The following is an 18,560-nucleotide window of genomic DNA, read 5'->3' on the forward strand; positions in this document are numbered from 1 at the left end:
TTTTGTGGAGTTGTAGAGTTTACTTAATTTTTGCAAATATTTAAAAACAATAATTAACAATGCAATTTAGGTGAAATTGCAGTGGTAAGTTTCCAATTTATAATTATTACTATGTTAAACGTCTCTAAAAATAATATGTTAAAAGCCTAAAGCAGTAAAATGAATATGGCGCTTAAGCGGTAAGAAAAGGGAAATTGTTATGTGTGTTACGTTGGGAATACTGAATGTGGTATTTCACACTTACCGCGTATTGGTTCTGTGCGGAAAACAAGCACATACGCACGATCTCGCACAAAATCAGTTACAAGTTCATGCACATACACAGTAACGTTTATCGTGGAAACAAGCCTGGCGCCATTCAGTAGAACATTCCATCATTGCACCATTCTTGTTCTTTTTTTTTTTAGTAGGTTATTTTACAACGCTTTATCAACATCTAGGTTATTTAACGTCTGAATGAGATGAAGGTGATAATGCCGGTGAAATGAGTCCAGGGTCCAGCACGGAAAGTTACCCAGCATTTGCTCGTATTGGATTGAGGGAAAACCCCGGAAAAAACCTCAACCAGGTAACTTGCCCAGACCGGGAATCGAATCCGGGCCACCTGGTTTCGCGACCAGACGCGCTGACTGTTACTCCACAGGTGTGGACCCATTCTTCTTCATCGAGGCAACAGTCATAGGGAATGTGTATCTGGACATGTTGCAGAACTTTTGTTGTTGGCCAGCTCCTCCCAGAATCGGTTTTTCCACAACATGGGGCTCCACCCCATTACTATGGAGTAGTGCTTGGCTTCTTGAATGCAAACTTTCCCAGTAGGTTGATCGGAAGAGGAGAACCCTTTCCTAGCCACCTAGGTCACCCGACTTGACGCCCATTGACCTTCCTCTGGGGCTTTGTGACAAGTGTTGTGTACCAACATGGTACAGTTGACACTTTGGAAAAACTGAGACAACGCATTATAAAACAGCTGCACTAATCACTCCACAAATGTTATGGAACACTTGGCAGAAGGTTGAGTGCCTTTTGGATGTCTTCAGGGTAGGTCGAGGCGCACACATCGAGTTGTACTGGCCATTCTCCGAAACTCGGAGAGTTTTTACAGCAAGTTATACAGAAAGTTGTGTTATAAAACCATTATTTATGTAAGTAATTGATTAACTAGTGGACTTACTCGTGTTAATTATGTAAGTCTGTGCGGTTTACAGCTGTTTCGGTGCTTCATCACACCATCCTCAGAGCCTACTAGATCTCGTCATCATCTCGAACTTCTCTGCCTGTTGTGTGGGTGCGTTTGATTGTTGAAAAGTGTTGAAAAGTTGTGTCAAATAGTGTGTGTGTACTGAAATTGATCTGTGTGTTGAGAATTTGATCAGGGTGTGTTTTAGTGTGTCTGTGTATTTCATATTGTTCTAGTGTGTTGAGTTTTTGGTTTTTGGGTTGTATGTGTAGGATTTCCATGTCTGTATTTATGTTATTGTATGTGTGGTTAGCATTGGTTATGTGATCGGCGTATGTAGATGTATTGTGTCCTCTGGTTATTGCTTTAATGTGTTCTTTGTATCGAGTTTGGAATGATCTGCCTGTCTGTCCAATGTAGAACTTATCGCAAGTATTGCATGTGAGTTTTGTATACGCCTGTGTGGTCGTATTTATTTGTTTGTGTTTTTTGTGTGTTGAGATGTCTTTGTAGTGTGTTATTTATACTTCAAATTAGCACTTTCTTTTGATCCCTCTAAGCGGGACATGGTGTATAGACATGAACAACACTAATTCTGATATAAGAGTAATGTAACCCGAAAATCTGGATGCTTACCACGAAGTATAATAGGCCTAACAATACTTGAATGGCTGAAGAAAGGTACGAAGGGACGGAAAGCAAGAAGAAGAGAATGAGAGAGTGTTAAGAGAGGGAAATAATGAGGGGAAGGGAATAAATTACAAAGGAAAGTAGAGGCTAACAAGCGTGTTCTTGTCCAATACTGTGGAGTAATGGTTAGCGTGAAAAGAGTGAGCCTGGGTTCAAATCCTGGTTGGGGTTTTCCCTCAACCAATTGAAGCAGAATTGCTAGGTAATTTTCGGCGTTGGACCTCGGACTCATTTCGCCACCATTAATTCACATGTCATCATCCATACAATAGCCCGGGTTAAGTTCACCGTGTGGTGTGCTGTACTTGTACAAGAGGGCAGCTGTTCGGCTACCCAGTCATTCACAGAAGTGCAGTGCAAGCCTTCGGGTCTATCCTCTGTACAAGATAAAAAAAATAAAAGTATGTTGTTTATGTTGTTCCAGGCTTCACCAGCATCCTGATGTCGAAGCAGTTCGAGGTCTTCAACCTGCGCCACACGGTCGTGTACCAGGACATGACGTACCCTCTGTCACACTACTACATCGCGTCGTCACACAACACGTGAGTAGCAGGCCGAAGTTCCTGTACACAAATATTTTGCAATGGTTCCCATTTTCTTCTGTTCTTTATGTAATATTTTTTTAATGCTTTTTCATCCCACAAAAAAATATGAGCACTACAGTGGAACACAAACTATGTTTCTACCCCACAGTAGAACATATTTTACTAACTATTTTCTGAAAATATTTCCTTTCTTCCTCATTCATATTCAGTTCTCCTTTGTGTGTATAATAATGTCATAATTTATTTTCAATTTGTAATTCTTGTAATTCGTAATATTGGTTCACTTACCGCTTGGATATTCATTCAGTGTAACTTCTAGCCTTATATTATTTTGTAATTATTATTTAGTATGTTTGCATTATTTTACTCAACTTATGCTTGTATAATTACATTAAATTTTTAGTGTTCTTTAAATATTAGTATGTAATTATTAACTTGTAAATTGTACTGGTATCAGCTTCTTTTGTTTCTGGCTAAGTCGAAGAGAAGGTTTGTGGCTAGAATAAATAATAATAATAATAATAATAATAATAATAATAATAATAATAATAATAATAATAATAATAATAATAAAAATATTGCCACGCTCCATACAAAGCATTTCACTACTCTCTTCCTTAGTTCTTTTTCCAGATGTCCTCAGAAAAAGCTCTTTTTCTCATTAAAAGCTTTCTTTCGAAGAAAACAAACTACATTATTTTTACAAATGTAATCTTCATCTTACGATGTTTGATGACGTATACATGTCCGTTGATGTGACATATTAATGAATTTAAATACTATTATAGTCACAATCATGCCATGGTATGAAAGAAAAATTTCACAACCTTGAGCGGGAATCGAATCTGCGACTTCCTGTTCTCCGGTCAGGCGCTCTACCACTGAGCTATCGAGTTCGTCTCACGCCAAAGGCTTGGAATTATCCCTTCATAGCTCAGTGGTAGAGCGCCTGACTGGAGAACAGGAAGTCGCAAGTTCAATTCCCGCTCGAGGTTGTGAAATTTTTCTTTCATACCATGGCATGATTGTGACTATAATAGTATTTAAATTCATTACATTATTTTGTTAATGTTTTTTATGTGAACGTCGTTTTTAACTGTTTCAGTGACTTGAAATGCCCTGATGTTTCAGTAATCCTATACATTTATCAAGAAATTATGTATCTATACCTGTTTCGATCGGTTAATAATATTATGAATTGCCCCAGCAAGTACTGGAAGTGACAATAGAGCTGTGATAACTACTTTTGTTATATCTGTCACTCTAATTTCCTTAATTTTAGTTTTTGCTTCACGATTTAAAAAGTTTACATTAGATATTGAGTTGACAAGTTATGGCAGACAGGTATTTGAGTTGATAGAAGAATTGACTACGGACTGGAAGGTCCTGAGTTCAATCCTGGGTAGCAGTGAGATTTTTCTTGTTGCCAAATGTTCCAGAATAACCCTAGGTTCACTCAGCCTCCTGTGAAATTGAATATCGAGTCTTTCCCAAATTCAACCTCGCAAATTTCTAGCGCAATAATTAACAATAGATTCCTATTAGAAACAACAACAACAACAACCAAATTTCTTGGCTTAAAAATCGATAATGTGTTAAATTGGAAAAATCATATTAAATAAATTACCCCCAAACTAAATTCAGTTTGTTTTGCTATTAGATCTATGCAAAAGATAGTAAATATCAATGCCTTAAAAACAATATACTTTGCATACTTCCACTCGGTAATGAGTTTTGGAATAATATTCTGGGGAAATTCCACAGATAGTAACAATATATTCCTACTACAAAAAAAGAGTAATTAGAATAATGGTAGGTGCCAAATCTAGGGAATCGTGTAGGACTATTTTCAAAAAACTACAAATAATGCCCATGGCTTGTCAGTATATCTTTTCATTAATAATCTTCCTCATATGTAATCGTGAAAACTTTGTAACTAATTCAACAGTTCATAGCATAAATACACGTCAAAAAAATGACTTTCATACTCCATCAGCAAGTCTATCGTGCTATCAAAAAGGAGTGCGTTATATGGCAGTAAAATTTTTAATAGCCTCCCTATCGATATAGAAAATGCAACTCAAAACATAAAATTATTTCGGGCAAATTAAAGAAGTACCTAATTTCTCACGCCTTCTATTCTGTAGGTGAATTCATGACATTCAATAACGCTTCATGAAATTGATACTAAAACTTTGTGTTGTACTAGTAGACTATATTGTAAATCTCGTCTGTATATATTTCATCTAGACTGTGACTATGAATTAAGACTTTATAATAGTATTAAGTTTTTTGACTTGTTTCATATTCTAGCTGTAAGCAATGTATGAATACCATGGAATGTTAATAAATACAATACAATACAATATCCATTTGCATGTGCAGGTATCTGACAGGCAACCAACTGAGTGGAGAGAGCAGCGTGGAGGGGTACATCGATGCGCTCAAGAGAGGCTGCCGATGCGTGGAATGTAAGCTTCATCACTCACTACTGAAACTTACATATTACACTCTCTATCTTATTTGTATGTTTATCTGTTTGTCTGCTAGCCTGCCAAATCACTATTTGGCCAACAGTAGGTCAGTGCACACAGTTTGGTCTGAACTGTATCGAAATAAGTTTTCTTATTGGAACTGTGATTGCTTTCTTCCATGTAGCAGGAACTTCTGCTTACGGAATTTGATTAAATATTTTAAGACAATTTCAGAGCATTACTTCCAAGATGTTTTAAAAATTCTGATGGAATCAAACCAGCATCTGAACTTTTTTTATATTTCGCTGTAAATTATGGCTTTTCTCAGTTCTTGAAGAGTATTAATTATTATGATCTTTTTTTGCCTTTACCTCAAACTAGTAGAACATTGCGATGGTCAATTACAAGCTATTAAGTTACAGGATAAATTGAACAAGTGGTAACTAGTACTTCACTGGGTTAATATTACTTGTTCATCAATGTTCATCAGTAAGCAACAAGTTTTTGACTGTATCAAACCCAGCATTCAAACTTTGTGGTTCTAAATTAATAATATCAAACATGTTTATGAAAATAATCTTTACTCTTCAAGATATATGACTCAATTTGTGCTGTTAATTTGACTTTGTTTTAAAGTGTACTTAAATTTAGCAAAATCAGTTTTTTTTTTCAATGAAAGTTACAGCATTTCTCTTGGAAATATTTAATTCCATGCTGTTGTCATTGGAGATAAGTGAACATAAGTAGTAATAAAAATAGTAGTACTTACTTACTGGCTTTTAAGGAACCCGGAAGGTTCATTGCCACCCTCACACAAGCCCACCATCGGTCCCTATCCTGAGCAAGATTAATCCAGTCTCTACCATCATATCCCACCTCCCTCAAATCCATTTTAATATTATCCTCCCATCTAAGTCTCGGCCTCCTCAAAGGTCTTTTTCCCTCCGGCCTCCCAACTAACACTCTATATGCATTTCTGGATTCGCCCATACGTGCTACATGCCCTGCCCATCTCAAACGTCTGGATTTAATGTTCCTAATTATGTCAGGTGAAGAATACAATGCGTGCAGTTCTGCGTTGTGTAACTTTCTCCATTCTCCTGTAACTTCATCCCTCTTAGCCCCAAATATTTTCCTAAGCACCTTATTCTCAAACACCCTTAACCTCTGTTCCTCTCTCAAAGTGAGAGTCCAAGTTTCACAACCATACAGAACAACCGGTAATATAACTGTTTTATAAATTCTAACTTTCAGATTTTTTGACAGCAGACTGGATGATAAAATCTTCTCAACCGAATAATAACAGGCATTTCCCATATTTATTCTGCGTTTAATTTCCTCCCGAGTGTCATTTATATTTGTTACTGTTGCTCCCAGATATTTGAACTTCTCCACCTCTTCAAAAGATAAATAAAAAAAAAATAATAATAATAATATAATAATAATTATAATAGTAATAGTAGTATTAGTAGTAGTAGTAATAATAAGAGTAATAATAATATTAATAGTAGTAGTAGTAGTAGTAGTAGTAGTAGTAATAATAGTCTAATAATAATAGTAATAATAATAACAATAATAATAATAATAATAATAATAATAGTAATAATAATAATAGTAATAATAATAGCAATAGTAATAATAATAATAATAATAATAATAATAATAATAATAATAATAATAATAACAGTAATAATATAATAATAATAATAATAATAATAACAGTAATAATATAATAATAATAATAATAATAATAATAATAATAATAATAATAATAGTGGTAGTGGTAGTGGTAGTGGTAGTGGTAGTGGTAGTAGTTTACGAGTGCTAACAATTTCAATGTGCTTGTACATGATATAGAATATTAGTGTTATTGGTATGGAACATGATGCTGGTGATTTTAATGACCGTCAATGACATCCTGGTACTTGGTGTTGCAGTGGACTGCTGGGACGGCCCGGAGGGTGACCCCATCATCTACCACGGCTACACGCTGACCTCCAAGATCCTGTTCAGGGATGTGCTGGTGGACGCCATCAAGCCCTACGCCTTCTACACGTCGGAGTACCCTGTGATCCTGTCCCTGGAGAACCACTGCAGCGAGCAGCAGCAGGAAGTGCTGGCCAAGCACCTCAGGGACATTCTGGAAGGTTCGTAGGGTCAAATGATAGGATACAACCTAGAGGTCGAGTCTGGCAGGCGTGGTCAAGGGATTAGCGTGCCCCGAGACATGTTGGTTATTTCGAGCTGTAAACCTAATGTCAGATGATCTAATGGACGATCTTCGGACTGATTTCACTATCAGCAATTAGGCTACATTGACGTTCATTAACAGAGCGTCGTTAAAAAAATGAAAGTGTAGATGACTGTGCTTGTGGAGAGGTTTTCAGGGACATGCTGCGGGCTTGTAGGGTGAATGAAATAGAGCTGTAGGCCCTAAACATAGAGCCTAAATTATTGTAATGTAATTTAATTGTTGTTGTTGGTTCTTTTGTTTTTGTTGTTCTTGCTGTTGCTTGTTCTCTTGATACTATCGCAGTCTTGTCTGATGCTAGTTAATCAATTACTTATATTCAAGTGTTAAAAGTAGTGTACGCAAGATTCAAAATGTATTACATTTTATTTAAAGGGTAAGACACATATTCATAGACATTCTTAGCACGGGCTTCTCGTGGATGATCAGTGAACTAACATTTTCCGTATTCATAAACCAGTGTTAGCGATATGATATGAATCCTTTATAAGTAATCAGTCGATAGCCGGGTCTAGCGAAATGTCTATGAATAGCACCCTCATTGTTGCATCTGAAGCAAAAAATTAATGCAAAACCACCACTTCTATATTCAACATTAAAACCTGAAACCAATTCCGACTCACCCTTAGCAAAATCAAAAAGAGTACGATTGGTTTCGTTCTTCAGTTATTGATTTTCTAATAATTAGGAATAGTAGAGTTGATGATGCCAGAGCTTGTACAATGAAGTACTTTGCACAAGAGCCACATCTTCCCAACTTCCTTTCTTTCACATGTTGAACACGTTGTTTACTCTAACAATTCGAAACAGATATTGATCTCACACGTGTCATGCACAATCTGGAACTAAACTGAGACTTTCGGAGATGAGAACTGTTCTGTTTTTACATGTGACGCAATAATGAGGAAAACAGAGTTACCGGTACCTTCTGTTATACGAACCATGTCCATCGAGAAGTGATAGAAGTTCTAGACCTTTTACATGAAAATTATAAAAAGTTCATTGAAATTATTTATAGGAGCTTTCATCGTATTCAGAATAAATCAAATGTAAACTAAATGTAATAAACTCTTTGGATAGCTGGTAACCTTGCATGAAGGTGGGCTAGTGTATTGAATTCACATTTCGTCTTACTCCTTACATCTAAATACTGGGGAGCAGGAAAGAGAATAACTTCACTGTTAACCACTTCCCCGATTAACCCAAGTTAACTCGGGTTGCTAACTTGTGTCAAAATTAATTAACCCGAGTTAACTAATTTGAGTCCCATTTTCGCTGCTAAGGATTATATCCCGAATATATACGTTTCCATTCTTTCATTAACCTTTTCCTCACTAGATGGCTACAAAAGTTAGTGATATTGCTATATCTAGTGGTGTGTTTTGTACTTCTATGTGGAATTCTATGCTCATATAGCATTCACACACAGTAGTGAGTAGATGCTAGTTAGTTTTGGTGGTTTCTGTTTGTGTTTAGTGGTTTTTGTGCTGTTGTGTGTAAAGATGGATCAAGTTAGTGATTCCGAAACTTTTGATCAGGAATATATTCCTGTAGAAGATTACGAAATGAAACATCGGTATCAGAAGACGAAGTTACAGACCAACAAACAAATTCAGATCAGTTGATGTCGCGTCTTTTCGACAGTGGTTTGAATAGAAGACATCTGGCACCATTTCTTCTGCACCTCCGAGGTCCCCATTCCCTGAAATTTTAACATTGTTTCTCATAACGATAATTCTCAATTTTTTAAATTATTCTTTGATAATGACCTGATCAACATTATATTCGAGGAGACGATTCGGGATGCCAATAAGTGTTCACAGAATGCTGAAAATAATTCGTGGCAGCCTACTACAGACTCTGAAATACTTGTAAGCTTACTTTTGGGCATAGTGATACTGCAGGACATTATTCACAAACCTGAAGAACAGATGTACTGGCACAAATATTCAATGACTGCTACACCATTCTTCCCAAAACGCTCTCATATAGGAGAGCAGATACTACTGTTCGGAATGCAATGTGCCACTGTGCGTAATACCCTGCTTTCGAGTCTATCACACGACAAGCAACATTTAACGCCTTGATAACAGCACTGGTATTGTACCTCATAAATTAATCCATAAAAAACATAAGTTGGTAAATAGTTCAGGAGAAAATCAAAGTGGGACAACTACCAGAGCTGGAATCAAGGTGCACGAGATAACCCGGGATAATAATTCAGGTATGAATGTATGTCTATTTCATAGTGATTTTTAGGTATGTAAGAAAATTAGTGATGTACAGTGATTCTGTAATATTAAATGACCTCTTTACGAAAATAAAGAAATACTAGTGGCTTGTGCAGCAAATGCTGCAAACTAAGTTCATTAGACGTTCAAATAAACATTTTTCAGATTTATTTTCAATGAAGAATACCAGACATTCTGAAAGTTATTTGCTTCCATAATAATGAAAGATACTCTCTCTCGAGCCAATACTGAAGAGAACCACGCATATAAATATCTACACCACACCGCCATTAAATATATGAAAAAGACCCAACTCCACTTGATTAATAACTATAAAAATATTTGATTTTTAATAATATTATTATCTTACGTAAGTTTTATAGCTTTCAGTAACATATACTATATATACTATATAGCCGCCACTCAGCAAAATATAGAAATCAAAATCTAATTTAAGTTATTCTATACATCTACTTATATAGCCCCAAAACGTTTCACTTCCATATCATCAATATAGCATTAATATGTATAATTAATGAAAAATAGTCACATCACGGCATTAACTACAGTAATATTTCATTTCTAATGGTAATAATGTCATCAAACCACCTCAAGTTTTGTAGTTTCTGATATCCAATACACAGCTGTACCCAGAAAATTACACACCGCAGAATCGAACCTGTAAATTATTTTTAGTAAGTTAAGTTTTTAATAACCAATTTAATTTTAGCTCTAAATATGTCAACATTTTTGCAGATCATGGCCTTCGTGTAATATTGTTTACTGTAGTGTGTGTTTTGTTTTATTCTGAAATGCAATTAGCTACTTCAGCTAGTTCTCAAAACTGACGACAGATGGATTTTGGAAAATAGGAAAATGATGTAGGAAAATTGACATTTCACTGAAAACTACTATTTTTCTGAAAAACTTTGGGTTCCAAGCTTCAAAATGAGGGGCCATTTATTAAAATCCGTTCAGCTGTTCTCCCGTAATTTCTATTACCAGTTCAAATTATATATATAGATGTCACTTTTTTTCACAAAACTGGTAAAATATATAGTAAGGGAAGAGGTTAAATGTTGAGCATTAGACACACACACAGACACACACATTTCCTCTTTCTAATGGTATGCCATGCCGGCTCGTTTCCTAGATTTCAGCTGTGTACCGGTCTACTATAAGCACTGTTGTGTTCATATCCAGCAACTCTAAATGGTATGTTATCCGTCAGTACTCTTATTTGCTATGCTAAGTTCCATAATGTCCTCTAAGCATGTCGAAAGCACACATAAATACATTCTTTATTTTGTCATCGATCTAACTTATTTCCAACTCTTGTATGAAACGTAATTAGATGTAGAAAATGACTTGACTGGCTTGCAGACATGCTGTACACGGAGGCAGTGACTGAGGATATGCCGTTCTTGCCCTCACCCGAAGCTCTCAAGAGGAAGGTGATCGTGAAGGCCAAGAAGCTGTCGGCCAAGCCCAACGAGAGCGAGTCTGACGACGAGGAGGATGCGGACAGACCCGGCATGGATGTGAAAGCCAACGCATCGCAGGTTGGTTTCTGCCATTTATCAGGTTGCAGGCAAACAGACTGCAGGTGTTCAAAGAGGAAATTCCGTGCAATTGAATAAATTCTTAGGAAGTGAAACACATGCTGATGGTGAGGTAAGCAAGGGTAAATGAGATCCTAATGAAAACTGGTTTAATTTTATAATCTTCTATTTTGCAGTATCCTATCTACCAAATGGAACTATCTTTCATTGTTTTGAACTTATTATTTTTGTTTTAACTTTTTTTGTTGATCATTGTCGCCTCAATAGACGGGGTGAATTGGATCACAAATTATTTTATAATTTAAAATTGGATACATATGACTGAATGTGTAAAAATGATCACTAATTGAAGTTTTAAAAAGTTTTTAAATAATATTGCAATATTTTAAACAAAATTTAACTATAACAAGATTATAAATTATACTAGTGGCTTGTGCAGCAAATGCTGCAAACTAAGTTCGTTAGACGTTAAAATAAAATTTTTTCAGATTTATTTTCAATGAAGAATACTTGTCTTTTTGATAGTTATTTGCTTCCATAATAATGAAACATACTCCCTCTGAATGGATTTTTTTAGGCCAAATACTTTCTCTTGAACCTATCCAACTTCAGTTTTTGAGTTTCAACGCGAAAACGCAAGTATCAATGTCAGGACGATAGCAGTAGCTATTTCAGGTCATTGTGGATTGTAGGCGAAAGTTTAAAAAATGTCAGGTTTGCTGAGCTTTCGAACAATAGCATTTTCGTATAGCTGCTGCATGTAGAACTTGAAATGTAGAGCGTAAAATCATTTTATCCTACTAATAGATCTTGCTGAAATTATCTGGAGACTACAACATTTTCTAGGCCTCTTATTTTATCAGTAAGAAATACCTTTTGATCTTTCCTTAGGAACTGTAATTTTTGCGCTCTCTCGAGCCAATACTGAAGACAATGACAATATCTACACTACACCGCCATTAAGTATATGAAAAAGACCCAACCCCACTGGGATAATAAGTATAAAAATATTTGATTTTTAATAACAATATTATTATCTTACTGAAGTTTTGTAGTTATATATAGCAGCCGCTCAGTAAATTATAGAAATGAAGATCTAAATTAAGATATTCTCTACATTTACTTACATAACCTCAAAACGTTTCACTTTCATGTCATCAATATAGCATCAATATTATGTACAATTAATGAAAAATAGATGCATCATGATATTAACTATAATAATATTTAATTTCTAATGATAATAATGTCATCAAACCACCTCAAGTTTCGTAGATTTGAATATCCAATACACAGCTGTACTCAGAAAATTATTATACACTGCAGAATCAGTTTTTAATAACAAATTGAATTGAGCTCAAAATATGTCGGCAATCCTGCAGGTCATGGCCTTCGTGTAATAGCCTATTGTTTATTGTAGTGTGTGTTTTGTTCTGAAATTCAATCAAGTCGGCCGTGATTCGATAAAATTAGTTCTCAAAACTGACAACAGATGGATTTTGGAAAATAGGAAAATTAAGTAGGAAAATTGACATTTCACTGAAAACTACTACTTTTCCGAAAAACTTTGGGTTCCAAGCTTCAAAATGAGGGGCCATTTATTGAAATCCGTTCAGTTGTTTTCCCGTAATTTCCATTACCAGTTCAAATTATATATATAGATATTGTTGATGTTGAAATGTCTTAACTTAGTATCATAGTCTTTAATATTAAAGATTTTTAATACCCATGTTTCAAAATTTGTTGTACCGGTGCCATTTTTCGCACTATTTGCCTTCTTTGTACCAAAATCCTCAGTGTCAGGAATAGAAAACGTGTATCGCCTTCCCCCCCTTTCTTTCGGAGAAAGCTCATCTGATACAAGTCCCCTTTGCCAAGTTTCCTTGGCCGTTGCTATCCTCCTTTTGACTTCCTGGCAGCAGCTCATGTCACTGCTTATAGTACACCCCAAGTATTTGAAGCTGTCCACTTGCTCTACTGCCTGCTATTGTCTGTGTGTGTTTTTTGTGTTATATGTAGACATTGGTATACAAACGCACAGACAATTATGTTCAGCCTTTATTTATGTATCTCAATCATGTAGGTGGTCGAAATTTCCTCTGTCAACTCTGATACAATCCTGGAACCTGTCAGCTACACTACCAGTACGTCACACATTACAATGCAGCGTGTGGTGTCCATCAAAGTCTTGAAATGCAGTCACGTATCTGCTCAAATGATTGTGATCTTCTCCCATAAACCTTATCCTTAGCCGTACGCCAAAAGAAGAAGCATAGAAGTTGTGACAGAAATAAAATAAATGTACCGGTAGCATTTTTAGCAAGAAGTTGCTGGTTCAGCTCCTGTTTCTTGGTAAAATGAATGTCCTTTTTAAGTTGCTGTTGTTCTTTGTTGCAGAAGAAGAAAGTGGTGGCAGAAGGGCTGTCCAGCCTGGTGAACATTTGCCAGGCTGTTCACTTCCATGGCTTCCAAGAAGCGAAAACTAATGGTGAGTACGCGTGCAGAATGATTGTTAAAAGTTGTATCTCACATCTTCATTTAACTAGCTTTGTTGTAACTTTTAGAATTATACTTATTTCATCCCCTTTGATAAAATATTCCCACTCCTGCCTTTTCAGTTCGTTGCTGGAGAGAACCATCTGTATATATTCTCAGCCACTCTCCTGGTGGCTATCTGTTGTTTATTGTTTCTAGGGTGATTTGTTTTAATTTCTCTTTTGACTCTTCTTTTTCTGAAAATTATATTTGGACTATTAAAACAAACCAATATTCCGCCAATCCAGTCAACAAACTTCCTCACATTATAAAGATATGACAGCTGCTTTCAGTCTGAAGCATAGATCGTGGTGTGCTGAAGAAGCTGTTTAAAGGTTTTGCCGCTATAGAAATAAAATACATTTTCTTCACGGAAAGCTTTTCAAAGATAACTTACCAGCTTGTAGGTGACGCAGTGCTGTGCTGTGTTGCAGGAAAATGCTACCAGATGTCTTCGTTCTCGGAGGCCAAGGCTCAGGACCTGATTGAGAAGAGTGGCAAAGAGTTCGTGCAGTACAATGCCCGACAGCTGAGCAGGATCTACCCTTCAGGGACTCGAACAGGGTCCTCCAATTACAAGCCCACTCCCTTGTGGAATGTAGGCTGTCAGATCGGTAAGGGCGTCACTACAAGTGAAAGATTAGATGTGCCAACAACTTAAGGTTAATACCGTGCCAGAGTAACTACCCACAAATAACACTGAGATAACAAAAGAACTACGACATCATGAACAGTGTTCAAGATGTGCCTGGAGCAGTGTAGAGGAACTGGGAGTGATGTGTTAAGAGATGGATGACAGTCTATCAATTGTGAACAAACACAATGATATACAGATTGAACGTAAATAATGTCATTAATTTCAGGGTGTTATTCTTTGAGATATTTCAAACATAAAAGCTTGATACAATTTTGCTCGTTTTTACTTCCTTTTCGAGATAAAAATTGTTTTATATGAAACATTTCACAGCGTGTTTTAGGAAAGTCATTGATTTAATTCCCAATATGCTCAGTCAATTTAAGAGAGCAGAGTATTATGATAATAAATGATTGAAAGAATTTCAGTTTTGTGCTTTAAATGTGCAGAAATATGATCCGGACAAATGTAACATTCTGTTCTGCAAATATATTTTACATTGTTACAGTTGTTCAGATCAAATTTCTGCACATTTAAAGCACAAAACTAATACATCTTGACAATTAATATTTGAGGAGAAAAATTCGCTCCGGTACCGGGGATCAAACCCGGGTGCTTAGTTCTACGTACCAAGCGCTCTGACCACTGAGCTACGCCGAATTCAATCCACAGCACCGGATCGAATCTTCCTCCTTCAATGTTTCCCTTTGTGGCATGACTCCAAGTTAGGCATATATGTTGACGTATATGTCCAATGTCAACTGCCATTATACTAGGAGCACACTCAGCTGAGTGACTTGTTTGGCCGGGATTCCGCAGTTATGATGCACTGCTAGCTATGAGAATATAATGGCAGTTGACACTAGACATATACGTCAACATATGAGTAGTTTAATATCAAAGACGGACATCTGTCATCTCCATAGTTTTGATCTAGAGACAATTTTTTAATTCACAGTGTTCTCTGTAATATTTAACACAATTTATTTTATAAAAGTAGTGTTAGAGTTTGCATATGGTTTCACTATAACTGGAAAAAGCATGAAAAATTGTATAAAAAACCACAGGTATCTAGATTTTGATTGAGGTCAGATGTCCGTCTTTGATATTAAGCTACTCATATATGCCTAACTTGGAGTCAGGCCACAAACGGAAACAATGAAGGAGGAGGGTTCGGTCTGGTGTTGTGGACTGAATTTGGCGTAGCTCAGTGGTCAGAGCGCTTGGTGCGTAGAACCAAGGACCCGGCTTCGATCCCCAGCACCAGAGCGAATTTTTCTCCTCAAATATTAATTGTTAACATTACAGAGATTATTCTGTAGGACAAATTAATGAAAAAAAAATCCATAATATTATAATACATCTTGATTACACAACTTCTGAAGATAGCCCATAACAGGCTAACTAGTCAACCTGGTACTGTACCTAATATTTAACACGCAAAAGCAATATAATACATCTTCCGAAGACAAAACTAAAATTCTTTCAATCATTTATTATCATAATACTCTGCTCTCTGAAATTAACTGAGCATATTGGGAATTAAATCAACGGCTTTCCCAAAACACGCTCCGAAATATTTCATATAAAACATTTTTTTTTTTCGAAAAGAAAGCAAAAACGAGCAAAACTGTATATTAAACTTTTTTGTTTGAAATATCTCAAAGAACAACCCCTTGAAATTAATGACATTACTTATGGTGCCATCTTTACCACCACAATTGTTGTATTCTTTTAATAGAATCGAGACTAAATTGTAGCATTTCAATTCATTCTTCCTGAGGAGTGATTCCTTTAACAGCAACTCAACATTAGTTTTCATTCAGTCCAGCGAGGTGTGACAACTGCTGACAATCAGAATTTTTGCTCGTTGCTCATCCGCCCACATCTAGCATAGCTTTTCCACTAACAGAGCCATTAAGCTGTGTATTGCAACTGGTGGTGGCACTTTGTGTGCAGTCGTTGAAGTTAAGGGGAGACTTGCTGAAAGTCATGAAAATTTTCCAAAAAATATATATATATATATTGGCTATTTCACGTCTTTAGAATGTATGTTTCCATACCCTAAATGGATTTAGTTCAATTCTGATTACAAATATGTTTAAAAATGTTTTAAAATTAAGGCTACAAGGGGCCGTGGCATTTAAAAAGCTGTCAAAATGATTTTTTCAACAAAGAATTCTATTTTACAGATTTCTGATTATAAATCTAGTAACTTTTTATTCTAAAGTTGGCTCCTTAAAATTACTACATGAATGTAGCAGAGGAGAATTTTAATAGACATGTGGTTTGAAAATCTTTCTAGAAAAAAGGTAAAAAATCAAAAGCCAAAAACATTTGGAAGTTCCAAATTTGGATTTTGTTAGTCCTTTACATAATAAACATGCTCTCAAAATTTGTCTGAAAAAAATGTTATTAGGAAAAAAGTTGTCATTTTTAGTGGAGTGTCCATTGTTTCTCTGCATTAGAGAGAATAAAAACGTTCGTGAAAAATACCAGGGGAGGATTTCAGCATTAGCAATGCTTTCACTGGAAAACGACTTTATCATGAACATTCCCAATTTCAACGAGAAAGTTATCGATAAGTTATCTCATAGCAAAGAAAGTAGGATATTCTGGTATTACTTCCTTTTCAAGTAAGACTGTTTCAAGGAAAGTATCTAATATTTGCAATATTATTTGGGATTTTAATTGTTTATATGCCTTTATTAACAGCTGATTCTGTACATAATTATGTTTCATTCGTAATTCCATTGTAAAAAGAAAACTCCTTTCTCATACTGTGTTACCTAATTTTCCTTTTTTGGGGTTAAGTGAAAGTTGCATGGTTTGAAGGCCATTTTCAAAATGTAGGCAAAAATTTATATATACAAGTTAACTGCAGCCATCTATAAGTTACAGTGTGTTACGAACAGCCACTGATATATACAGGGTGAGGGTCATAGAACTATATTCTGTACTTCTACTGATATCAGTGAGTATTTGCACTAGATTTGACACACAAGAGTTCACAAATCTAGCCTGTAGAGAATAAGTAGTAATAAAAAAACAGAGTATTTTCAGCATAAATTTACATTTTTAGTAGCCTTAACTATTGCAGAAAGTAACCTAAAAAAATTAGAATAATAATGGCTTTTACTGCATGTTTCTAATGCAAATAGTTAACGAAATATCACTATTAAACTTCAGATACAAGAAAAAAATAACAACACAAAATGGTGACGCTGTTTTGTTTACTGCACTAACAGTAACAATAGAAAATGATGGTTGCCGTATTCCTGTCTGCATTTTGTCACGTAATGCTTATTTATTTTACAGTTGCCCTCAACTACCAGAGCTCAAGAAGACCTATTTTCTTAAACGAATCGAAATTTCGACAAAATGGTGGCTGTGGTTATGTCTTGAAGCCGAAATATCTGTGTGGAGGCACTGACTACGATCCTAATGCAGTTGGCGACAGGTGAGCGAGACAAGTGTCGACTGTAAGCTTCTCTTGAGAAATGGTTCAGTAAGAAGTGATCACCGGGTGCTGAGGTATGGTGCAGAGAGTTGTGGCTCCATGGGGCATGCGGTACAGTTGTTCTTAGATTTCAGGACACTTCTGAACTGCTAGAGGGGGGAGCACATTTTATTATTCAGCATTGAGGGGAAGGACCTGCAGGAATGTATCAAAATTAACGTTTTTTATTTTTAGCCTAAAAATACTTCATAGTATTGACTTCATTTGAGCGAAATTTGAAGGTCGTTAGGAAGAAAATAATTGCTATTACACCATTTTTAAATACCCGCTGTGCTCCAGTCCTTTACTCTGTGCTCAAACTTCTCCGTTGAATATCCGCAGTTCGTTTATTTTACATTTTTCAACATTTAATACGTAATATCTCAAACAATAACAGAGATAATTGAATAACATTTTCAGGGCATATTCTCACATTATACATGATCAATTCTGTAAGAGGAAATTGTGAAAAAAAAAAAAAAAGGTAAAGATATCCCTGTAACATACCATGAAGGCACTTGGGGGGCATGGAGGTACAGCCCCATGCTTTCCATGACCTCGGCACTAGAATGAGGTGGTGTGGTCGGCACCACGCTCTGACCGCCTTTTACCCCCGGGAAAGACCCGGTACTCAATTTTATAGGAGGCTGAGTGAACCTCGAGGCCGTTCTGAAAGTTTGGCAACGAGAAAAAATCCTATCACCACCTGGGATCGAACCCCGGACCTTTCAGTCCATAGCCAGCTGCTCTACCAACTGAGTTACCCGGCCACCTGAAAATTGTAAAATTGCAAATTAAAAGTTAAGTTAAAAATAGACATGCAGTTTTCTTCCTGCCATAAAAATGCAAAATAAAAATATAAAAATTAAAATTTGTAAAAATCATCAAACAAAAATTGGTTAGCAGTCTTTTAGCTCTCATTTAAGACAAGGTTTGTGATTCTGTGATACTCTTCAGAG

General features: G+C 35.9%; 1 protein-coding gene across 2 annotated transcripts in view; it reads left to right on the forward strand.

Annotated features, from left to right (window-relative positions):
• The window catches only part of LOC138711866 (1-phosphatidylinositol 4,5-bisphosphate phosphodiesterase delta-4-like), a 107,107-nt gene that overhangs the window by 68,765 nt on the left and 19,782 nt on the right, over positions 1–18,560 (forward strand). For both annotated transcript variants that reach the window (XM_069843122.1, XM_069843131.1), the window contains exons 7-13: positions 2,295–2,412; positions 4,801–4,886; positions 6,827–7,036; positions 10,755–10,933; positions 13,331–13,421; positions 13,903–14,082; positions 17,421–17,562. In XM_069843122.1, the coding sequence (XP_069699223.1) occupies positions 2,295–2,412; positions 4,801–4,886; positions 6,827–7,036; positions 10,755–10,933; positions 13,331–13,421; positions 13,903–14,082; positions 17,421–17,562 (1,006 nt within the window). The remainder of the gene's footprint in view (positions 1–2,294; positions 2,413–4,800; positions 4,887–6,826; positions 7,037–10,754; positions 10,934–13,330; positions 13,422–13,902; positions 14,083–17,420; positions 17,563–18,560) is intronic.

Source organism: Periplaneta americana, chromosome 2, assembly GCF_040183065.1.
Source record: "Periplaneta americana isolate PAMFEO1 chromosome 2, P.americana_PAMFEO1_priV1, whole genome shotgun sequence".
NCBI classification, from domain to species: domain Eukaryota; kingdom Metazoa; phylum Arthropoda; class Insecta; order Blattodea; family Blattidae; genus Periplaneta; species Periplaneta americana.